This window comes from Onthophagus taurus, chromosome 2 (genome assembly GCF_036711975.1).
Source record: "Onthophagus taurus isolate NC chromosome 2, IU_Otau_3.0, whole genome shotgun sequence".
Taxonomy (NCBI): domain Eukaryota; kingdom Metazoa; phylum Arthropoda; class Insecta; order Coleoptera; family Scarabaeidae; genus Onthophagus; species Onthophagus taurus.
The window spans coordinates 13,276,320-13,302,627 of record NC_091967.1 but is presented as its reverse complement, the minus strand read 5'-3'; the positions used below and the strand labels follow the sequence as shown (position 1 = coordinate 13,302,627).

Here is a 26,308-nt window from a genome sequence, read left to right as displayed (position 1 = left end):
ATAACGAGGATTTTAGTTCAGATTCAGATGAGTTAATAAAAGATCTTAATTATTCATTTTTACATTTTGTTCTTAGCATGGAACATCTAGCTTTCTATAAATCAATCGGATATATATGTCTGGCCGAATGTAGTAGTCATTTTATTGGATACTCTTGCCATAAACTTTTTTCTGTTGGAAAACTCGAACAAGCGCATGTGGATTGATAAATATTAGATAGATCATATGAAAAGCTTAGAGAAAATGTTCAAAAGTACTTTGAATATACATGTATGGTACATCTACAGTTCATTTGAATTATCTGTTGGTGAAGAAGCCACAAGTGAACTAGTCTTATTGATTCAATGTCATAAATCTCTCATCCTAAGTTTGGCCGACGCTCAACAAAATGATTTCTCCCTATTCCAGATACTGCATCAAAGATCCTTTTTTGGGCTCTTCTTCCATTTTATAATTTGTCTAAACACCTAACTTCAAAATCATTATCCAGAAAAAGTGTAAACATATCAAATTAATCAATAATATTTTCAAAATTTAATTTAATTTTTTTTCCAACAATTAAGGAAAAATAAAAATTGTTGAAACTGAACCAACGTTTGTACCAAACTGTTTATATCATGTATTTGATCGAACATTCGATTCACCGTATAGCAGGAACATTCGTCACACCAACTGTCGAACTTGCTTATCCCAAACGTTGGGTCCAACGAGCGTTCGTATCGTGTAGAGGGCTTCAGACATATGATTGACGCGGCAATCAACGTGTTAATAAATTTCTTGTAGTTTTTATGGAAATTATGGAAACAATAAATCATTAATTTATAGAAAAAAGACCGACATATCACGAAATATTTCTTTTTATTAAAATAAGAAAATCACACAATGAATCGTCTCGTCAATTAATATATTAAATATTATAAAAATAATCCTATTCAAATTTATGTACAAATAATTATTATTATTAAATTTACAATTACTATTATTACAAAACGCATCTGATTATCTAGATTCATCTGATAACGGGATATATTTGATGGATTTATAATCATCTTCAAACACCGGTAGATTTACATAAATTTCGTTTGGAACACTCCTTTTGGCACCATTTATACTTCTTTGTGATTGACTAATAACCGTTGTAGTTTCAGCCTTCAATTTCTCAGCTCTTACTGTTTCGGCAGTTTTTAGAAGCGCAGCCCACATAGTTTCCGAGTTTTCAGGATACACTATAGCAACCTTTTCGGTTTTCTTTTGAATTTTTTGTATGTGAGTGTAGGGAGTAGTTGATTCTCCTTCATGTTTTTCTCTTGGTGATGTTAAATCTGCACTTGGTTTTGAAGGCAAGCTTAACTGCCGCTCTTTCGTATGAATTGCATTACTAGAATCGTCTTTTAATGGCTTCCGTTCGGTTGTTGTCGTGGAAAAAGTAGTGGATGATGAAGTTGTAGTTGCTTTTGTGGTTGTTTGTTTTGGCTTCTTTGTTGTTGTGACGGTTTCTTCAAAATGTAATGGAACGTAACGTCTTTGATTGTCTCTATCTCTTGGGTTAATGAAGTCAGAAATAAATCTTGGCGTGTAAGTACTAACGAATGGAAGGATGGTTTCTCTGGCGTACTTTTCGGCGTCCTCAAACATCCTTGCTATTCTTTGCGGTAAGAATTGAACCGTTCTTACTAACGCGTCAAATCCATTTTCTTGTCGTTGAGGTTGTAAGTTAAAGTTTATTGAGGCAGATTTAGATTCATCTTCTCTTTTCCATTTATCAATGGTTGTTATTTCATCGCGGAATACAGTTTCTTTTTCTTTTCTCGCTATAATTTTTGATTCTTTAGTTGTAGCTCCATAGTTTGAAGTTGTTGGTCCTAATATTGGTTCGGTTATTTCTGGTCTCTCTTTATCAGGATTATGAGCTCTCGCATTTTTTGTTGCTTGAGCTTTTAAAATTGGTTCGACTACTTCCCTTATTGCGTTGGAATTATTTCCGTGATCGTAACTAGCTGATTTTACATGTCTTGTATTAAAAGCTCTACTTGATTCTGTTTCTGTATCGACGGTATTATCTCGATCATTAGCCTCAATTTTAGAAATTGAATTATTTTTTTCTTCTTCGATTAAATTTGGAACGAATTTCGATCGATGTTTATCATCAAGTCTATCCTCGGCGTATTGCCTTTCGTTATCTTCACCGAAAATATTGCAATCTCCGTCAAATAATGGCAAAGTTATGTGAACGCCCGATTCTAAAATCAAATTTTTCCGGCAAACAGAAAGGCTTTTCCCGTAGCTATCGCTAAAAGAAATTTTATCTATCTTCCATTGGTGCAAACCCGACGTTAACCATCCATTATAGGAAGTGTAAAGTACTTGAACGTGGCTCGGTGGTAAAAGTATTGGATGTGGTACTATTATTTTTGATATCGATTCTCCTAAACGCATTTCTTCGTCTTCTTTTCTGTAACACAAACAAATATTTATGCAAAATTACAATCGGTGAAAGTTTATATTTGTGTGTTGGTCGATTTAATGTTAAGCATTCGTCACGAAAACTTGAAACGGCGATAAATACCGTGGAGAGAGAAAGTTTGATGTAGTACTTACTTAGTGAGTGTGAAGGTTTCATTCAGAAGAGTGTCTCCTATCAATGTCACCTGAATCCGACCGTAACTAACGATTGGAACTTCTGTAGGACTACTTTCAATTTTTACTAAGTATTGATGTGCTTAAATAAGGAATCAACACAATATTATTTAAGATAAAATAAATAAGTTTTTAATTTTTTTATTACCACAAAAAGGTTCTTCGTCTCTCGTAAGTAAATACAGTTGACCACGTCCTTTAAGACGATCGGCGTAGTAGCCCATATTTCCACACTTTCTATAAGACCAAAAGCGAAACGTTTATTCGTATGAGGAAGAAGTGAAATTTTCTATCGACTACCAAATACGGATTTTCCTTACCTTTTCTCAGTACAAGGGAAACAGTGACCCGCCAGGAAATCATCGTATGAATCACAAGGAAATGCAGGAAAGTGACATCTTGGATAAATGGAGTCCGTAAAGAATTTATAGGCACGCCTATGATTGCATAGAGAACGACCTTCTGAGCCAGCAGCTAAAGAAACAGTAAAAAAAGGATTAGGTATAATGTTTATAAAACTAAAGCTTTTCGAAAAACAATAAGAAATGCAGACATTTTAATTGATGAAGTTCTCACTTTTAATAAGCACATCAATAAATAGATAATGATATGACTATGTGAAAATTTAGTGCTAACTTTTTTATCTTTTATAAAAAAAAACAAACGTTTGTAAAACATCTCTTTGAGATCGAGAAAAGCAAATACGAAGTACCTAATCCTCTGTAAAGTAACAAGCGTCTCTTTCCGAAATGCAAACTGAAAGACTGTACGGCAGAAAAAAGTCAAAGGACGAATCGAAAAGCGAAGCGGTTCTTGTTTTATTCATGATTATAAGATATGTCATTAGGAGTTGAATGGAGGTGGATGTACTTAAAGAGCTATTACGGAATCTCTTTAGATCATTAATAGATTATTAGAGTTTGTTAAATCTTTAATTGGAACTACATAATTAAATAAAATCAATACTCATTAAAAGCATATAGTTTTAAATTGAAACAGAGGAAAATAAATCGGCCGTTATGAAACAATTTATTCGCATGGGTGCACTTTCAATTCAATACCGGAATAGTTTGAACTATGAACCTCAACCTCCCACTATTATTGCCGGGGGATATTTCTTAACGCTTGAATAATCGCTCATTAAAGGATATTCATCAAATAGAAAATTATCGATTTAATAATCTTTAATAATTAAATATTATACTTACACCAAATAATATCAGTTAAAGCGCCAACAAACAAATTTGTACATCCCTTCTGCATCCTACCACCGTTTGGATAAAAATCGACATGACCCATCGGTTGCCAAGAACCTAAACCTCCTAAAATTAAATTTTCCCCATTACTATGGATAACATCCACAAAAGCAGCATCTGATTGATCTAATCTTGCTCTAGGATCTTGAGATTCAAAAAGAGGTCCAGCTGGATCCAATCCTGATTAAAAACAACTTTTTAATATAATTCTAAAATAATTTATACGAAAAATCTCGATATAATAATTTAAATATATTTTCGTTTGGAAGGTGTAACTTCTAATGACGTTTGAAAAGGGAAATTTGAAGCTGTGAGTTTGATTCGGAATTCCGCGGCGTTAAAGAAGAGGGACATAAAATTCAATAAACGAGCATTTCAGCTTCGTTCCCCCTTTTCTAACAAAATCATCATGTACTTCCTTTTTATCAAGATTCATGTGGTATAAAAAAATATTCTTTTTAAATAAGACTTTTTAATAATATAGTTGAGTAATCAATATACCTGTTATTCTACTTAAGTTGCCTAATTCAGAACCAGCAAAACCAGCAACATGAGCTCCTAAACTAAATCCAATAAGATGCATATTTTCTAAAGGGAGTCCCACGTTTTCCGATAAACCTTTTAGAAATATTGCAAGCTGTTTTCCTACCAGTCTTGTATTTGCGCTAGCTTTTACATAATTGGGTAAAGTTGCACCGTTTGTCCAATCAACACATATCACATTCACATCTTCCTAACAAAAAAGGACTTTTTTATTTATTGCAAAATATTTCATTGATAGTACTTACTTCTTCCAATAAAGCACTTCTCATTTCGTACACCCAAATGTGGGAGCAATCACTTCCAAAACCATGTATCATCACCTTAGTGGGTAATGTACCGTTAAAGTTTTTTGTTGACCAGTCAAAAGCATCGGTGATGTTACTAAAAGGTATCTCAATGGGTTGAGTACCACTTCTCCTTCTTCTCTTACTGAACGGATATAAAAGAAATGTCGTACTGATTTCTTCTGGTGTATTAGGTAACATGTCCAAATAACCGAAAGGACCTGAAGATTCGAAACAACCCAAATCTGGGTAACATACTGATGTATCTTGACGTTTATATCTATAATAAATTTATAAACGAAAATATTATTATGTTCTGGGTCTAGCGTTAGTTTTAATGCTAGTAGATAGATTGTCCAAAATGATTGGAAATGATTAACAACTAGTTTGTAAACAATCCTTGTTGCTCAAAATGACTGAAAACTAGTAGATAGTCATTGAAAACTTGTCTAAACGTATAAAGACTAGATCATAGCAAGTCCAAATGACTCAGAACTGCTGAAAGTAGTACCAACATTGTCAAAAATGAGTTTATAAGACAACTAAATTGTCCAAAATGATTGGAAATGCTATCTCATGTTGTTCAAAATCATTGAAAACCGATTGGGTATCGTTTAATACTTGTCTAAGTGATTAACAACTATTTTATAACAAATCCAGGTTCCTCAAAAGACGCACGGTTAAACCCGAATGATTCTAATTCCAGGTCTAGTGTTAGATCTAATGCTAGTGTTAGTTGTTATTTACCGCTAAATTATTGTACATTTTTATTGTAAACTAATTAATACAGAACGTAACGGTATGAATAGCTGTTCGAATTTGTGTGCATTAAACGTATTAAAATTCTTCATTCAAACAGTTTAATGTGCAAATTAAAAATTTTTCATTTAACGGTTTTACTGTATTATGGTGGAACGTTATTGGATAACTGAACCTAAACGTAATTGAACTACCCTTTGTAAGCAAAACAAATAATACCTATCATTCCATGAATATAGCCAACAAACATACAAGCAAATACCGAACACCAAACTCTCTACTAAAGCGACAGAACATTATCCCCTATAGCGTATTATTGTAAATTCCCATTCCTATTGTTTTCTAATAAGCTCGAATAAGAAGCCTTAACTCGGTTTCTCCGAACACCAGTAGGTAATAATTGTGTTAGGTACGAAAGTTTTGTGAGCAAACACGAGATTGAAAAAAGGGAATATTAGAACACGGGTGAACGTTGAATTTGATCTTTACTCAGATAGCGTATTATTTCGAACGATGAGTTCTCGTCTCGAGTGGCCTATTCTTCCACTTTCAGCAATAATGTACTGTCGAGAAACTCAAGAGAATTATGCTCTTGTTTACAAATTAGTCTCGAATTCGTATTAAAACAAATTTAATTGGACGTCTTAATGATCTTTTGCGTAATAAGTATTTGGTTAATTGGTATAAAAACGCGATGCTATTTTCCATGAAGATGGTGTAACGACCTATTTTTTAATAATTTATTAGTTACTAAATAATACCTGGCTTGTTTACTCTTGAATTTTTTATTATGCTCCCATTCACGTATGGAATTTACAACGGCCCTGTGAATTTCAACGTCTCTGGCTTCTTCTAATGCTTCTTGGCTCCGGATGTATTCGATATTTCCTGCAAAAAGATATTGGAATTAGATTAATAGAACAGATACGAAAATTAATGGCTAAAATTAATGACACATGATCTTCGCACATATGTTAAATTATACGATCGGTAGCTATCAATCAATCCGTATTAGTATGAATTGTAATCCAGTTTACTGTAATACAATATTGGGTATCATTAATGCGCTCTATGCGCGCCATATGTCTATACATACATTGAAACCGGGCATTAGTATGTGCTGTCGGTTGTATTCTTTCTGGAAAGTTTTGTCGTAATCAACCAGAATATAAATTTCCATTTCAATTACATAATAAATTTATTGCAATTTTAAACTTACTCATATACATACTTTTAATTCTAAATACACATATTATCTGCAACACCCCAAAACCTATTAACAATGATAATTACATTTAATATGGCAATGTAATAGAGCTTAATAACCCAACATCGTCATTTAATTACGTTAAATGAAAGCATTACTCAACCAATAGACTGTAACTTCATAAATCACGCTCCTCCTCTAATTGTTCTTGGGCGGTAATTGTGTCGACAATTAGAGTTGCAGGTTAACAAGGAAGATGGAAACGATCGTTAATCAGGAAGAGAGATGTGGATTTACAAAGAATTTTACGTAAAATTATCTTAATTTACTCTAAAATCTAATTGTTTCTCTTGTGGTAAAGACAAATCCCACAACAAATTTAATCCAAGGAATTATGTAGTGCATTATTACAACCTACTCCTAAGAAGACCACAAGCCAATTAATTTCAGTAGCATCAAAGGTCCATCAGGAAATGTTATGCTGGTTTCAAACTCCGGTTCTAAGTGCAGGTTGCGGTTTATGCATTACGCAATCCGTTAGAAGTAGAGCGAGCAAATCCCAAGTCGTCGACGTTGTTGCTGCAGTTGATTTTATGTTGTGTTTTAAATTGAGGAAACGTAAAAAAAAAGCCGTGCATGACTCGTGTTTGCCCGCCGCGTGGTAGTAAATAGTCCGTTATTAATGGAATGTAGGTAGATGTTAAAGTAAAAGTGTTCTTGACCTGGTTTACTGGCGAACAAGATGAACGTCTACATACGCGAACCTAGGGGGAAAACGAAATCTAGCAGAGAGGCTGTGAACTTGTTTGCGCAAGTGGCTTGTTTTAATGATCGTACTTAAGCCTGAGGTACATGAGAATTGTATTATTTAGAAACTCTCAGCATTGTTTTGGGTACTTTAAACTACGAAACCACAAACGATTTTAACTTCTTATCTCTACAATCAAAAAAATTTTTTTCGAGATTTTATCAAATTGTAGTTGCAAATCATCAATTTTAATGAACATTGTAAACAGAAAGTGAACTTGTTTTCGAGATGAAAGTGATAATCAACAGAAAGTGGCGTTTTCAACATCATAAATATTTTGTAAATGATATCAACTCCATATGGAATCGACTTAATTTTCAGAAGGAAGGAAATTTCTCTATTAAAATTTCATATATTCATGCAATTCCAGTATTGGTATTCGAGGTAAGTCGTATAGATATTGCGTGTCAACGTTATGCGCATAGATTATTTCCGTTATTTCAACTAACGATCACCCCACGTTCTTGTCATTAAAAAAGATTTCGCCTATAGTTTCTAAATCGCAAACTTAAGCAATTCATGAAACAAAAATCTCATCTTTCCAAATACTTAATAATTAAAATTAATGCAAAGGTGAAGGATAAATTTCAAGACTAAAGTGAACGATGGTATTACACAACTATCTTAATTTATATCTTTGTGATCGTAACACACCAAAACAGATACTTTCTCATTTTACCAGGTGTGATGGGCGTATTTCTTGTTATTTTCTTTCGACAATTCGTATCGTATTTTTGAACTGAATTTACTGGAGAGGAATGGCGAAAGTTTTCTCTTCCATGTGTTAATGGATACAGCAACTGGAGTGTTTGAAATTTCTCTTCCGTATAACTCTAAACAAGTTTATCAATATCTAAATAGGTAAGCATTTGGGTTGATATACACAACATAAAATTTGTGTGTTTATAAACTTTATCTTACCTACAGCATACATAATTTTTGTGTTACATTGTTTTTCCTTACGGTACCTATACATTTACGGTTATTTTTACCTACTTCCTTTAAAACGTGTGTAGATTTTAAATTCTCTCATTTCATACCAACATATACTAAAAGTGCATATTATAATCTTTGAAAGATTGAAATGTGCAAAAGGGAATAAATAGAACAGTATTATATTAATTCTAGATTTTTTCAAATATATTTTTTGCTATAATCTTGTAGTTTTGATTGTTTCATATCGCAAACTATGTACATCGATGTTATCCCGTGTAACTAAGTAGGTAAAGTATTTGGAGAAAGCATAGATAACAACATATTCTCAGTCTTTTCTTGTTAGGATTTGTTTTGGCAAAAGGAAAAACGTGGCGAAAGTTTGGTGTGTTATTTACTAAACTGATTCATGTTGAAGACCATTTGTTTGAAATCACCAAATGTGAACATCGTATTCTGAAGCTTAAACTGGTCCATTTAAAACCCTTTACTATAAATGCTGCTCACAAGAAAAGAGATGTATTTGAAAAGAAGAATACCAATTATTTAGAAGGTATTATCCCAAGAAGAAAAACAAAATATTTAAGAAACAATGCAGTTCCATAACATTTTAACATTTGTAGTACAAATAAACTTGAGACCACTGGCAATTCAAATGTTGCCAACATTTTAAAAGATATTAGAAACCCGTTTATGAGGGCAACTGTATTCCAGATATGCATTAATAAAGTACACGCTAACACCGCGTTCCATGTTATTCATTATGACATTTCGTGTAATATCCAGATGTGCTGAGTACAAATTATCATATCACTTGTTTATGCCAGTATCTGGACGAAGTTTTTCGATCTAGCTTAGAACTAATTTACAAATGGGGCTGTGCTGGATCGCAGTAACTGCGTCAAATGCAAGTAAAGTGTTAGAGATCGTAATAAGTAAAACAATCTTCAATTTATAGAACGAAATGCAACGTAAATTATGCGAACTGGAGTTATTTGAAAACAAGCTGGTACTTCCACAAACAAGCGCACCGAGAAAAATAAAGTAACAAGGGACTATGGAATAAGAAGCTTACAACAAAAAGGGTAGAAGTGGCAAGAAATATCAACGAGTTGTTGGATATTCATAACAAGGTAGTAAGGAAACTGGATGGAGTGCTAATTAATGGTTTAAGAACTCTATTCTTTCGTGTTGTTTATAACGGGAAAATCTTAAACAAATAGTAGAGCTCTTCAGCTTGTTTAATGGCCACTTCTTTTTGCAATATCGATGCTGCTAAGGAAGAAAAAATTGTTGGCATTTTTACTTACTAAGAATGGTAAAACAGAAAGACGTAAATGATAGGATGGCTGGGACACGTGATGTGAACAGATGAAAAAAAAGTCCAAAAAAGGATCTTTGGCGCAGGACTTAAAAAATAAGAAGGTAAGAAATGTTTGCTTCATTATTCATTATTCCAGAAAACAACTTGTACCTAAATTAATGAACATGGCTCTTAATTCAAGATTAGCATTTGCTCAGAACAAAGGTTGCATAGATCGAGATGTCTTTTTAAAGTTTATCAACTATTTTGTTTAGCAGTGTCTACGCAAATACGTTGAATTCACAGTATCTAGGTATTACATTTTTGCAGTCGTTATCACTGCAATTGATGAAGATACTGCAAATCAAGGCAAGACAACGACTTTAAGAATGCATAGACAGAGATGCTACTCAAGCTGGTATCTTTCAAAACTGTACAACAAATAAAAATTAACAATATGGATTACAACTTTGGTATTTGATACTATCATGTTGCGATAAAGACAAATAAACATATCTACAAGTGGCGGTAAATGGACAATATAACATTGCTGTTATTATCAATTGGCGCCCCCGTAACACTTCTTCACATAAAAACCTCTTCAGAAAAACCGTGATTTAAAATACCAAATCCGCTCTGGAACATGTACGGTCAATTCGGCAACGATTGATTTTGCGTTATCGTATATGAGCAGCACCGACAATAAAAAGTTTTTTGTTCTCTTCCCAGTATGAATGTTTTTCGTCCTACATAACTACGCTGTCGATGCGATTTTTATTTTTTGTAATTTTTGATTTTCAAAATCTCTTTTTTTTGTACTAATTTTTCTTGTTAAGATGAATTAACCAACCTTAATGTGAAGCATCGGCAAGTCCGCACTTCCGTTTGGAACTCTGTAAAAACAGAATAAACGATCCTCCAGCAGACAAACACGTTATTCTCCAAGTTCCTCGACTCAGATCTTCGGGGAATACCTCATGTAGTCTACCGTCAACTGGACAACGAAAATTTCCGTGTTCACAATTTTAACAATAGTTTTCAAAGAAATTCATATTTGTGAGATGAAATAATTTTTCGTATTTGTTATTGTGAAATTTCGTTATAATGAAAAAAGTATCAAAGCACAAAATCATAGTTTTTGTCGATATATGTAGAAATCGTCAAGTCACGGTTAATAAGCAATCAATATTAATTATTACTAAGCTTCTATGCGATCTTTAACACGAAATTAAATTGTTGAAGAAGATATAAATAATAATTTTCTTGACTACTTCATATATTTCATGAGGATATATATTCTACGAATATTATGAAGGAGCTCCAGGATCATAAATTCTTCAAAACATTTCGCTTAACTCAACTGTAAAGTAGAGATCATTACGCAATGTCTAAGTTTGATTATGGAACGTGTGAGAGTGAAAATGATGAATTTAATTTTGCACTGAAATACCACTTGTATAAACTAGTTCACTTTTTACGTAAAAATCAAGGTGAAATTCGCTTCGTTGGTTTAATGTAGAGATTAGAAGAAAATTCTTATACTAACTTCTACAATGACTTCGTTTTGCGTCATTGAACTCAAAAATTAGTGTGTTAAACTTTAACAAGACGTTATTTTTATTTTAATATTTAAGTTTTTTCATTTACGAAGAAGATTTTCATGCGTAGAGAATTTCCAACATTTAATTTGTGGGTTAGTAGTACAACGATGAGCTGTTAGTAAGAAGAGCGCTATTTGCAAGCAAATCCGTGCCATATTTACTCATCTGAATTCATCTTATGTCATTAACCGTACTTGAGAAAGTAACGGTGGGGAATAGTTTAGTCGACTTTGCGGTTTATTATAGTCTTGAAGAGATTTAATCGCTGTTTCTCGGTACTAATTACTCTAAACATAGAACAACCACAACACGTTTTTGATGCACCTTTCGCTAGAACATTCGTTACGTCTCTCCGACAATCACTCGACGACGTCTTATTGTTAGTTTACAACTGAGATAACAATGGATATTTTACATGGTGTAACGAGCAACGTGTCACATAGCGTTCGGGACTTGGAAATTAATCTGGGTAATGGATACAAAACCTCTGCTGGGAATTATTAGTGCGCAATTATTTAGTTATGTGTGCGTGAGTTGAAAAACGCTAAAGTTATTCAGAGTTAAAAATTAAATTTTCTTGACAGCCATCTTTACACATTTCTTGTAATTTTCTAATAATTAACGTAAGATTCTTAATGAAGTATCTAAATAATCTGTTATCTTATTTTCTTGTAAATATTGAGTAATATTAACAGTACACGCACATCTTAACTGTAAATTAAAATAGATTTTAAAAAACTTCGTTTGTACTCTAATTATTTAGAAAGCAAGAAAAAAAGTTTTTATGTTGAGCTGTAATTGCAAAAAGTCTTGAAAATGTTCGTACTAAACAATTATTAACATAAGTAATTAATCTAAGAGAAAAATAATGAATATGAAATGAAATTAAGTGAAAACATCCAAAGTAAATTAGTGTGCTCACTATTTTAATATGAAAGAGACACTGAAAGTAACTCGTTATCGTATATATATATGTTCCATTTTCGTGCAGGTGGCTGACCCAATTATAGTTTGTTCTTTTCGTTAGATGGAAAGTAGTCGTGTAGTAAAATAGAAACTTTAACGTTACTCTAGAAACCTTTGAACTAAAATGTAAGAGATGCTGTTGAGGATTAAATTATGTTACGTTATGACAATTAAATTGATTTAATTAAAAGTTTTTTTCTTCTTTCCACAATAAGCCCGAATCACCGTTACGACACAATTGAAAAATTGGGTAAGTACAGAGTCGTCTAATTACCATCATTGTTCTGTACTGGAAATAATTGCTGCGTTGCATTAGTCCGCAGCATTAGGTCTATTGTGTAAAAAGGAAGCTTTTTTTGATCAATTAATTTCTCCTATTGTGGTGTTGCAATGAATAGTACAAAGCTACTGTAAAGGTAATAAAAGCTTCTTTTTATAAGATTAATACAGAGATTATAAATTACTTTAACAAATACTTAAAAGTAAATCGAGTTAATTAAAATAACCATTTATGAAAATAATGATATTGCTCAACAAGTCACGCTCTCTCTTAACATTTCTTTCCGGGCAATTTTTCGTATAATTAGGTCGATTTAAGTTATTATCTCCGCAATAAATGCTGCACAATTGCATTTTCATTTTTCTTTTCAATCGAATACCGCACCTCAAAGAAATCCTTCAACGACATTATCTCACGTAGACTAACGTAATTGAAATGCATTACGTTATTTTATATTTCATACGAAGGTTAATAACAAATTATCATCTTTTTAAGTTCAACGTTCCCTTTCGCTTTCTTATTACATATCTAATAAGCTGTAAGTAAAAAAATAAATCAGATTCCAAACATTATTGAAATTAACGGTCATTGTATTTAAACAGTTATACGATGATCTTGGTTAAACCGCAGATGTTCTACAAATTTATAGTCAATTAAAATATTTTACGATCAATAAACTAAAATTTATTTGTGACACAATAACGTATTTAATTTATTAATTACTGCCATAATAAACGATAAATAAAAATGTTTACTTACCAACGACTAGACATGTTAATAAAAAGACCATCCACAGCGTAATTAAGACACGTACAGTGGACCACATTATTTACAACGAAATACCGGCACGGACATTTGTGTCTTTTTCGTTTTTTAGTTTATGTCAATAATCATTCGTTTTCACTGGCACTAAATTGAAATGCTAATAATGTCTTTGCATGTTAACTACACCGCACCAGTTATCCTTGCAGCCACCGTCACTGTATCGTTTGAAACGAAATTTTTCTCTTCTTCGCACAGTTACCGTCGTCGTGGTCGCGGTTGATTAGAAAGGCAGCCATGCACTTCGTTAACGGTTCTCTAAACGTTTAACGTCGTTTTATCTGTAACAGAAAAGTTAAATACTTTAACCCACCACAGATTAACAGAGGTGGACGATGAGAAGAAGTGGTAGAAAATGTTGTAATCTTCAAATGGAAATGGTAACCTTGGGTGAAACTTTTCTAAATTATGAAATTATTTTTGTAATTTATGAAAAAGATGGCTTGATTAAGGATTATTAAAAAAATTATCTTAAGGCTATTTTAACTTATCAAGAAACTAATATAAATAATTAGCGGATGTAATCAAGGTAAGTTGGATTAAATAATAATTAACAGGAAATTTAAAAAAATTATTAAATGGTTCCTGGCGGAAATCTTTTTAAATATCTTAAATTACAAAATTAACCATAATTAAAATTGGTCTCATTACAGCTTGGATTAAGCAGGAAGTGAGACTTCTTCAATTGGAGATTAAGAAGCGAAAATGGTGGTAATCACTTCAAGGAATTAATTATTTTATAATTAAAATATATTAATTATCTTAATTTTTGATTGAATGCAAATCACCACTCACCACTAAGTAGGCAAGTGTCAAAGGATTAGAAGCAGAGTCAAGTATTGTATATAGCTATTCGATACCACCATGAAGGTTTTCACATAGCTTTTAGCTAACAATATCACCAAACAAGTGGCGAGAGGAAGGACCAGGTTTCCGGAAGAACCGGTCCACAAAAGACGTAATTTTTATCATCTATCAAATCGCCAAAAAGGCACTGAATTCAATAAACAAGCATATCTTTGTTCCATGGATCCTGAAAAGACATCCGACGGACTCCAACCCAACCCAACCCAAACATCAATCAAACAACTAAACACAGATAACAAGACAAAACTAAAAACCCGGAACGGGGAAGAGCCAGAAATCAACATCAAAGCCGGAATGCGACAGAACATGCTAATGGACACTATAGTCAAGGGCCTAGATGGAGTACATGATGCATATACACCGGAAGGAACAACAATAAAGATTGTGTGCTTTGCAGAGAACGCCATCATCATGACGAATCGGAGAATGAACTATATAACGGCTAAACGCTTTCAACAAAGCATGTGATGCGGTAAACATGAAGATTGTTACCAATAAAACGAAATCGTGCCTGGTAAAATGTGACAAAGATGGCAAAACATACATAAAAAGACCCTCAAAGCGATGGAAAGACAGCTGAATCTCAGTATCACAGAAGAAGCAGAACTAAGAAAGACGAAGCGTCATAACAAGTCATAAAGCTTTCGATAAGGAAAAAAGAAAGATTTGTAATGATAATTCACTCTAGTCCGTTGAAATATTTGGTTGAGTGTGGTGAAGAAGATTGAGTTCTCGACCATTTCCAAAGTCAAGCTTTGGATTCTGGACAAAGAGATTGAAGCTAAGGGCAAAGACAGAACTCTTTGTATTCTAGAAAAACAAAACACGAGCCTTGATATTCCAAATTAAACCAACTCTGTTGTCAAAGTTGGGTTGTAAAACTCATTGGATTATTGTTTGTAAGCAGTCAAGAACCAATTATTATAGTCCTTTTAATAATTCATCTAATTATTTAATAAGTGTAGACTAGAGAAGACTATTATCTTTCCACTAGAGCAATCCGGAATTGAGAATAAAGCGGTGCACGTTAATGCCTATTCATAGCCTTAGAAATATTCCAATTTTTATTCTGATGCAAATTTTAATATGCCATTCCACTTCAAGCAACCTGTTGCTTTGCAACTAACACATTGATACGTTTTTCTCAATCAGAGCAAATATCAAATTCTCCTTTGAATAAATGAATCTTTTTATAATTTTGTATTAGATTCCAATAAAATTAAGTCAATTCATATTTATTAATTTATTAATAAATTGGTGTTTCGTTATATTTTGAAATATATTTATTTTATATGCAAAATAGTGTTTAAATTAAAACCACTTTCAAATTACTTTTACTATACCCACACTATCACCGCCATTGATAGAGTAATGAGGTCAAGTTGTCAAACCAATACAATCACTTGAAAGTGATCAATTAATAATCAGATAAAGAGATTATTCCTTAAACAGATTTTCAAAACGTTTCGATATTTTACCTATGCATTCCCACCAAGTTATTTTTCTCACCAAAGAATGTTGTAATATTAAAAAAAACAATAAGTTTAAGTAAGATAATATTAAATGAAGCACATAACGTCATCGTAACAAAAATTTCCCATAAGAAAAGTCTTCTTAAAGAAACTGTGCCAAACAACACGTTCACTTTACAGTGTACATTTTCAGTTTACTTTAATTAAAACCCTCATTAAAACTTGAATTTTGCAATGAGATAACAATATTTAGTAACACTCAGAAACAACCTGCTGCATTATTAAGAGGATTTTAACCTCATGGGGAAATTTTGAAAGTTAACGCGTTTGTGCAGGACAAATAGATGAAAATGTCCGGAGTAATAATACTATTACTTCTTTAGAGACTTCAGTGAAAGAGATTTCAACTTTATACGTGACATATGTATGAATAGAACAATTTCAGAACGTTGAAGCATATCATGGATTCGAAAGGAAGTGAATTTCCTTGTTATTGTTCGATCTTCACGTTTCCTTTTAATTGAGATTGATGTAGCGGAAAAATACTTCCTTAGATATTAATTGGAAAATTTTGAAATAACTTGAACGTACTCGAAATTGAATAACTTAAAAGTACTCGTTAATGTAATCAACAAGTTTGGACCATCCACTGGACATTTAATTTAATTCACAGTTTAGCTTATCCATCATTGAAGTTGCTAATTTATTTTCTAACTATCGCGCAAAAATATGCGTTTGGAAAAGCGAAGGAAAATCAGGTTAAACATTTATTTTCACTTAATGTAATGAAATGGAATGTTGGTTTCTTAATTTTCATAATAATAATCTCTTTTTATTAATCAAACTTACCAAATATCTACATATATTTCTACCTAAAGATTTAAAAACTACTCTACATAATGAACTTTCTAATGACTCATCACTTCCATTATGACTAAATCGTAAATTTCGAACCATGGTATCCATTACTAAGAAACATGCTGATACCATGTAGTCGTTGCGTGTTAACAATCGATAAAATTTAAGCGAATTTAAACGGAGACGCGATCGCTTACATAGTGGAACGATAAGCCGACGGCGTGAAAGTGCTTCACGATTTATGGTGATAAAAGCTATGGATTTTGCAAGAAGAACTGCTCGACACATATAAGTACTTTGCTGAGGAAATGTTTTAATGTTCGTGATCGCAAACACTAATTAAAATGCTTCCGGTGTCACTATGATACGATTCTAACATGAGAAAGTTATTTTCCTCATAGCCATGTCTAATTTAAAACCTCGTGAATTATTGAAAAACTTTCATCTTGAACTTAAAAAAAAGGATTCTTTTCTAACCACATCTTATAAAAGAAAAATATTAAATTTAAATGAGTTCGTTGGTTTGTTTATTAATGATAACAAGAAAGTTTCAGTTGAAAACTTTCACTTTAAAATGATCTCCTTAAACGACACCTTAACTCCTTATTGGACCAATTATAATTAATATTAACCCTTACTTGAAATGTTATGGTTGTTAATAAAAACGTGGGACGTTATGATCGTTCGTAAAACGTAAATGGTAATGAAAACACCAAACTTTCTAATTATTTTACGTTAAATAACTTGTTCGGATGCACCTAGTACGACGAATAACACGAAAACTTTTCGTTAAACAACAAACTTGATAATGCTGTTATAGTTTGTTTTCGCAAGCAGAATTGCTAGAAATTCTTGGAGACAAGAAGAAAAACGAGTAAAACGGAAAACAGTTTTATAACTTTTAAAAAACAAATGAAATATCAAAAAACTAAAATCAAAATTATTAATTATCTTACATATTCGTTTTAAAATTAGTTGAATTATAAAAGAGATAAATAAAACCTACAAAAACAACTAAAAATAATATAATGATATATCAATCATAGAAAAATAATAACAAGAAAAATGAAATTTTCTCGTAAGGCGGATTCTATTTTCGGTGATGAAATCGGATTACACCAGAACAAGACTCATTTTATCCGTATTTCATTCTTTTAAAGTAAAGTAAAAAGATTGCACAATGCCATTTCTTATTGTTCTTACATCACGGTGCATAGTTCTGAACAGGAAAAATGGACATTGTGAAACTTCACGCTTAAGACACTCCACACACTATATTCAGAACTTCCTCGAGTATAATAACCATTCATTGTCGCTGACAGTTATTATAATTCCAACTCTCAAAGAGACGTATTTATTATCTGTTTCACTCGATTAACATAGCTTTAACAAGGGCACAAATGGGAAATCCAACCTAAATAACGAAAATCTTATTTTATAAAAAGCTGTAACAAATACTGAATGACGGATGTTTACCGTAATCGGATGCAAGCTTTTCCCATAAATTCGGATACGATTCTAGTTAAATGGGTAAATGTGTTTAACCTTTTAACACAAATACCACTTTTGTTACGGTACATTCGTAATTCGGTTTAATTTAATAAAAATTATTGTTGCATTGTTGTGGAATTTGTATTTAATTAAATTTAATATCAATATTTGTTTCAAAAACATTTGGGTTACGTTGTAATTTGAAAATATCTCTTTAATGAACTAAAATAATATGGCACAGTACTATTTAATAAAAAAAATTGAAACAATTTTTAAAAGTTATTATTATTTAACAGATTTTTCACTGATTTTGACAAAAATGAACAGATTTTCACAAGAAGACCATGTTACAGTATTATTAAAGAGAATTAGAAAATGGCTTAGCAAATAAACAACAAGAATGAAGAGATGAAATGACTTTTGTTTTCAGCTTAATTAACACCCATAGATTATAAGATTTTATTAAAACTACCACATCTTTAGTTTTGTTATCAAACATATACTTCGTACTTACAAGAATGTAAAAAAGTAGATTAATTTTCTGAAACGTTCTCTACCATTTCTACAGTTGAAACGTTGAAACCACCAATTACACCAAATCTAACTCACTCAATCTTACTTAGATTGATTTATTTTAGTCTCTGTGCCCTAACCAAAAGCTCAACCACGATTTTATCTTTTCCAAATAAATTAATAAATCGATATATCCTCCGGTTGAAGTTAAGGTTGAAAGCAAGTTATAATCCGCAAATTCCGTTCCAGTAGTAACTTTCTTATTTCGTGGGTGTTAAAAGTGTCGTGTAGAAACCCTCATATAAATCTTTTTACCCGAACCCGCACATAACTCTTTGGCCGTTTCTATCGTTCCCAGTGGAAAGTGATGGTCTTCATAAATTTATGTTTTTTTTAATCTTTAAAAAGGCAGAGAAAGTAGTTTTTGTTGAATTATTTACCAAGAAATAGAATGTAAAGGAAAAAATATTATTTTGAAACGTGTAAAAAATAAATAATAAAATTATTCAAATCGTTACATAATTAAAAAACCCTTGACACTATTTATTGATTCAACATTATTTATTGATTTAACACTATTTATTGATTCAACACTCTTTATTAATGATTTTAATGGTCCTATTACACTCTAACCGCGTGTTGTTGAACTTTTTATGAACGTCCAAGTTATTATTTGAATCAACAACTCTCGCTATTGCTAAATGTCGTGCTACTAGAAGTGACGTAAATGATACTTGAAGATGTAGCATTTTTTCACACATTTTACATCATTAAAAACGATTTTCTTTTATTAATTCTTTTGAGACTATATTTACAAAAAAAAAACAATTTGAAAGTGTTTCAACCAAAAATTCTTCGTGAAGGTTCATCGACCGCAATTTAACCACCGTAACGGTGAAGGTATTCGAACTTAAGGTCCAACATAACTGTTATCTGTCCAAAGCGTTTTATAGCTTACGATACAATTTAAGTTTTGAAAATAACGGACATCTGGACAATCATTTCTTTGTTATTAACATTTTACGATTTTTGTTTAATTGCTGTGAAAATCTTTTATTATCTTCATTTTAAAATATCTGGGAAAATTATTTCAACAGAAATTTAAATGTTGATTCTTTTATTTTATATGTATTTATTGCTATGAGTGAAATATATAGATTCAAGGCATCCAATTGATTTTTAAGTAAGTTTGAATGTCTCCATTTACGTTAGGTTGTCTTCAAGATGCATGGTGATTCTGTTTGATTCGTTCGATATACAAAGAAACAAACTATAAGAGTAACATCAGCATCACAGTGTACTTATAGGAGAAAGATAAGTTGTTCAGAAGTGGAAAGAGTACAGGTAAGAAGCGAGATTACAAGGGGGGGGGCAAAAGTTTCATACCGAATGTACGAAAATGGACTGAAAGAAAACAGTAACAAGTGGGGAGCAATCTTATGCATAAGCATCTTGCATAAGATTGGAAAAGCTTGGAGCTTTTCTAAGAAAATATGAAAAAAGTATTTTTTGGGTGATTCCGGAGAAGCAGAGAGAAGAGGCTTTTAGTCGATTGGAGAATTAGAAATGAACTCCAACCCAACACTACCTACTCGTCTACGATTCAAGGCCATTTATGTGCTAGCTATTCCCGATCTCGATAACGAATAGTGTTGTAGTACTTGAATTAAGTTAGATTGTAAATTCAATATTGTTCCATTACATTTTTGTTTTATTGTATTACTTGACTTTTAATTTCTTTTTCCTTTAGTGCAAGAAATTCGGCTTCCTCCTATGGCTTAGACTTTGTAATTGCGACCACCAGATAGAAAGCTAATTTCAAAGTAATTAGATTTGTTCTTGATGGGTAAGGATAGGGATCAATCATACCAAAATATAGGATGCACGATGAGTCATAAATTCTATCACTTGGAGACTTGATTCATTAGATTTGAAAAAAATTAAATATAATCCAATTTAATAGTCTTAAGCAATGTCAATGCAAGATGTGTCATATATAAAGAGTACAATATCTGTTTTATTTATAGTTTCATCATAACAAACAGTAAGAAAAGTACCAAGTTCATCACCGAACTTGATAGTACATTGTAGATAAACTGAGAAGATGAAAGACCGCATTAATTCAATTGAACCTACAGTTTCATCGAAGTTATCTAACTTACATAGCAGGATGTTATCGATTACACAGTTGAATGCTTTGGTTAAGTCATAGAAATTCTGCGTATACTTTTTAGGTTCAAAGCACTCCTATACTTGAGTATACCAGAACACTTCTAATATTCAATAAGAATGCCCATTAGTTATGTTATGAATTATTTTAATAATTTTTTACCATCTTATCGGAATATATTTTAAAATCAAAATTTCAAAATTCATTATATTAAAGGAATTGGCTACAACTCAAGCCAGTTTCAATTACTTATTCCCTCGTAAATTCATATAAAAGAAAAACAAATTAAAAAGTTTAGATCAAACATTTCTTTAATCAAATTGAAAAACTTTTTTTATAGTTTAAGAAAGTTTACCGCACACTGAAATGATTCCTCGAGACTAACGTTACTGGGTAACATACTGACCTTTATAGTGAATCTCGATCTATCCGTCGGACATCCAAACCTAGTTTACAAACTCTCAATAGATACCACTTATACCCTTGAGGTTAAAGACTCCCCACGTGTTTCGTTTAAGCGATTAAACTCACGCTCGCAGCAGCACGCACTCAAACTGAGAGCTCAAATCGTACTGAGGATATCGCTCATGTAGAGAGTCCAGTCTTCGATGGCCTACAAAAAGTTGTAGTAGAGACAATTTCACTATGCAGCGACCAGACATCTGTTGGTGGTGGAATAAGTGCTATAATAAACACACCTAAACACTTAAGATTCTTTTTACTTGAAATCTTTTAAGAATTAAAATTCAATATAAGCTTTTTTGTAATGAAAATTTACAAGTAATGACATGGCCATTTAGAAACTTTCACTTTAAAAGTTCATTTGCGGTGAGTTTTTAATAAATGGAAGGGGTATTTTTTTATTAAATTAATTTTATTTCCAAGAAAAATATCTAATTATATGACAGGATTGGCTATCAAGATAATGTTTACCCTTAAAGCAAATAAGGATAAAAATACTACCACCTTCGTACGTCAGCAAAAATAGTATCTTATAACTTTTTCTATACGTCAGAAGAGTTACAGCGACGACGAGGACGATGACAGATCGATCAAGTTAAGCTTTCAGCACTAAAACCAAAAATACGACGAGACGGGCTTTAAACCAGTATACAAGAAGGGGATATTTCAAGCGTGATAAACGTGGACTTGATAGGTTTATTGCTTCATTTCAAGTTATATCTTAGACGTACTCTTATCTTTTCCAAGTTTATCCACATACTTTTATAAATGTTTGACACATTTTTCCAAAATTTTAACTAAGTTGAAAACATAGTTTCAGGAATAACTGCATCAAATTAATGTAAATTTTTAAAAATTGCAAAAATTACATTATAAAATATTTTAACACTATTCGCATGGAAATAGCAACACATGGTGAAAATAACATTACAAGATTTCTCGATTTCATGATGATGTTGCATATGAAACGTTACAGGTTGGCGCATGCAAAATCAATTATCGCACACACATGCGGTACGATACAATACAGTTAGTGATACAATTGCAACGGGAGGTAATTTTGCTTCGTGGATTTTGCGTTCCCACGGAAAGAAAATTCTGGTAAAAGAAATGGGACCATCGCATTGTGACTAATAATAACCGAGAAAACCGTTTCTACTATGACCACTTAAAACAATGTCCTAGTATTTGCATTTTTGTGAATTAAAAGAAATGTAGGATGTTGTAAAATTTTAACGGTTTCTATATCAGAAAATGTGATTATTTGGTTGCCTAATATTAAGAAATAAAAATTAATTTTATTAAAAAACTGACCTCGTATAATCATCATCTTTTAAACATATTACCAATTTATTATTTTTGACAACCGGATTTGATATAAATAATTGGTTTATCTATTATGATTTATGTATGTTGACAGACTTTATTTCTGCCTAATATTCGACAGTGATTATCTTAATTACTTATTTATGTATAATAATTTGGTGAAGATAAAATTTTTGGTACAAAAAATATTTTTAGTGTTATTTTGGAGCGGACTTATTTACTATGATGGAGTAAACGCATCATTTATCAAACAAACTTTGTTTAATTTTATAGTTGACTAAAAGGTTACTTAAGCTATTATTATTAAAAAAGATAAGGATGATATCAAATTTAGCAAAAATGTAAAAATCTTTGAACTTTGAAATATAGCAAGAAAGAAAAAGATGCACTTAAGCTCTTATAAATAAAACACAACATATTTAAAACGTTATTCGTTTATCACTCAAGTATATTTGGAAAATGTTGGATATGTGTTCAAACACATTATGCTCACCAAGGAAAACTATTCAAATATGAAATTGTTTAACGGCAACTATTGAAAAAATTGTTAACTTACACAATTGCATAGTAACAAAGTATGCTCGTAATTTAGTATTTCTCCTTTTGACCGATGATTGTTATTTTTTCTAAACTATACGGAATCACGTTTCGACTTATTGTTTTTGAATCACGATTATGCTCAATAGTAGATTTGAACAACATCGAAAAAATTCTTGTTACATTTCGTTTGTAAAAGAATGTCATAAATAATCCTTTATTTGACACCAATCGAACATTTTAAATTAAAGAGACAATTGAAGGAAATAAAACTAATTCTAACTTACGATTCCTTCTGTCTTATATTTCCGTAGATCGTTCCAATTACCCAGTTTTATAACAATAATTCCAATTGTTGTTCTCATAACGGTTAATCCGTTATTAGTCCACGTACAGATAAATAATAAATGAGTACTCTATTTTTTTATCATGCTCTCATTTCCTATTATCGCATTATTTTTTTGTATTTTGCATTGTTTAAACTTAATAAAAAATATGCGTAAGTACATAATCTTTATGGCATACATAAACTTTACACATTATTGAATCCACATGCCACTTTACATGATAATAATCAAAAACATTAGGTATCAGGTGTATGGGATATAAGTACCACGTGTATGACTAACTGACTTTAAATGATATTCATTAATAATTTCCTACTGTATATTCATCTAACATAAATTTATATCAGTAAAATATCAAATAAGTAAAAATGGAAACAATTAAAATTTTATTATTATTTACAATTACTCAATGAAATATAAATATGTTACATAAATCGGTATATTAAATAAATGCAAAAATTAACCTTCGTAATAACCAAGTTTACTGAATAATGTAAAAGTATACGAATAAAAAATAAAAAGGAGAACGTGATATGTTTCCTTTTATGCTTAATAAATTCAGTCACTACTCTTCAACTTAATATTTCTTAATTGATGTATAACAGTTTGAAACCGACATCGTATATAAAAAAATATTTTAATTATTTTAAAATCTATCATTTTCTATTATGATGTATAACTTTATCGCATTTTGAGCAACTCCAAACAAGTTTTTGAACCAAACTCGCTTAATTAAATAAAATTATTAATAATTACAAGTAAAAAGTTTAATTTCAAGGCTTTATCCAATGGTAATAATATTATATCTGACCTTATTACTAACCTTACCACCATTCATTTTTCTATGGAGAAGCAATCTGTTCTAAATAGTTTTGGCTCAATAACTCAAGGTAGTTATTAATTACGATGTAGTTAATAATAAAAACGTGGTCAAATGACCCCTTTTTTCGTTTTATTGATTTTCTTGTCTTGGAATCATCTGGAGATATTTGTATTAATCTTATCAGGATTTTTTGAACATTTCTGTACAGAACGCGAACATGATGAATGAAACTGTTAATGGACTATAATCAAATTAACCTGAAAAGAAAGTACAAAATGAAAAAATTAAAATGAAATGTTGGCCCAAAATTTAACGCTTATATAATAATTTTCTTCCTTAATTATTGAAATTTTAGATAAGCTACCAACAAAAAGTACTTTAGTAAACACGACCATTAGTTATGCACAAACGACATCTCATTCTGTCAAGAAGATTTCTATACGAACAAGCTGATATGCCGAATCTTACAAAAGATAATCAAACAAGTTAAAGGAAATAATAATACAATGATGAAAAAATGGACAAAATTTACTAGATCTATTAATCACTGAAAACTTCAAGATACAGATATTGATGGTTTACTCTGAAATGTACATTAGAATATGTTAGAAAATAGAAAGTAGAAATAGTACGTTAGAAATATGTTGTAACTGCATATACTGCAATAATTATAAAAAATCATATCAAACAGCATAAAAGAAAATTTTCGATTATAATATTCTAGCTACATATGTGAGTTTAGGAGTTAGCTTGGTCAACTAATACCAAAAATCATCAATGGGAACCTAGGAATTATAAGACAAAACATGCTACGTATTGCCAAGTTAATTTATTAAGAACTTCAGATTTCTTGTTCTGCGATGGGCAACATTCATCTTTCTTTCTGCACATCTTGAGTCAAGCAAAATTTCCTAGCAAATATTTATGGAATAGTACAATTGAGACCGATATCCCTCAATTCATAAGCAGATCTTGTTAAAATTCAGAATGAACAATGGGCAAAGGACGCTTATAAGTCATATCATTTACATGATATGACTTCAGTAACCACAATTACCATAATTTTATTTATATCAATCCAACAGCTGATAATAACGACGATAATACTATAAAGATTTTACTTATAAAGTACTCACTCCATGTTAATTTTCCAATACTTACGTGTCCAATACTTAAAGTAGTATGAAATACGATTTTCTCCAAAACTGTGGTCTTTAGGTAGTTCGTTGCTTTTAAAAACTATAACTGATCATCTTGCAAGTTTCTCATAAATGTCTTAACGCTCTCCCTAACACAGTACTTAGAATTTTTAATATAGGAGCCAAAGAATAAAACAATTCACAACAAGACAAATAAACATGACAGAAAGTTTGCTGGGTTCTTGCAAATCGAAAAAAAAGACACGGAAACTCTTTTTATACTCACGTTATCAAAAGTATTAAAACGTTGTTTCGAATGAATTTTGCATAATGTATCAAACAAATGTTTATTGTGTAAGTGTTAATTGGTGTCGGGAGAATCGTGATTGAGTAACTGAAAGCCCGTCATCACCGACGAAATGCTGGCAGATACAAAATCGATCAAATTTAATAGGATTTAAGATTATTGGAAACGTCATTCGTCATGTAATCTGTTTATAAGAAATATATTTTACGTTTCATTTATTTTTTTTATAGTATAATTTTATTTTTGTAGTGGAACAATAATATTTCTTATCGTTTTATGTAATTAATAAAGTAATACGAATGAGTTCTTGATTTTGATAAACTTTATTCCAAACTTTAAACACTAATCGAACATGATAAGAAAAATGCGATAAATAGTCTCCACAAGCCTCAAAGAAAATTGAAAAATTAACAGAAGCGGTCTAAAAAAATGTATGGTAGAACAATAAATGAAGAAAGATAAAGAGAAGTAAATGAACGATCACAAAGTAAAACGAGAGATTTTTATAAACGGATTCATCTTGGTAAGATAAACGTTTATATATCCTGAATATATCATAACAACATCGCAAAAAATTTAATTTTCATGAATTTGTCG

General features: G+C 31.3%; 1 protein-coding gene across 1 annotated transcript; it reads right to left on the bottom strand.

Moving 5' to 3' along the window:
- Positions 1-841: 841 nt before the first annotated feature.
- Positions 842-21,344, bottom strand: LOC111425961 (uncharacterized). The gene is made up of 10 exons (XM_023060252.2): positions 21,177-21,344; positions 13,337-13,680; positions 6,241-6,367; positions 4,682-5,000; positions 4,395-4,626; positions 3,846-4,073; positions 2,958-3,111; positions 2,786-2,874; positions 2,599-2,719; positions 842-2,452 (listed from the first exon to the last, which is right to left on the bottom strand). The coding sequence occupies exons 2-10, from the start codon at positions 13,401-13,403 to the stop codon at positions 1,000-1,002; spliced, it is 2,790 nt and encodes a 929-aa protein (XP_022916020.2). The 5' UTR covers positions 13,404-13,680; positions 21,177-21,344; the 3' UTR covers positions 842-999.
- Between the last annotated feature and the right edge of the window lie 4,964 nt (positions 21,345-26,308).

Bases quoted from the DNA above. Each gene is read 5' to 3' on its own strand.
- LOC111425961 (XM_023060252.2), bottom strand. From the start codon at position 13,403: ATGTGGTCCACTGTACGTGTCTTAATTACGCTGTGGATGGTCTTTTTA. The intron at 6,368-13,336 runs GTAAGTAAACAT...ATCTTTTTGCAG, and splicing joins ATTAACATGTCTAGTCGTTG to GAAATATCGAATACATCCGG. The intron at 2,453-2,598 runs GTAAGTACTACA...TTTGTGTTACAG, and splicing joins GAAACCTTCACACTCACTAA to AAAAGAAGACGAAGAAATGC.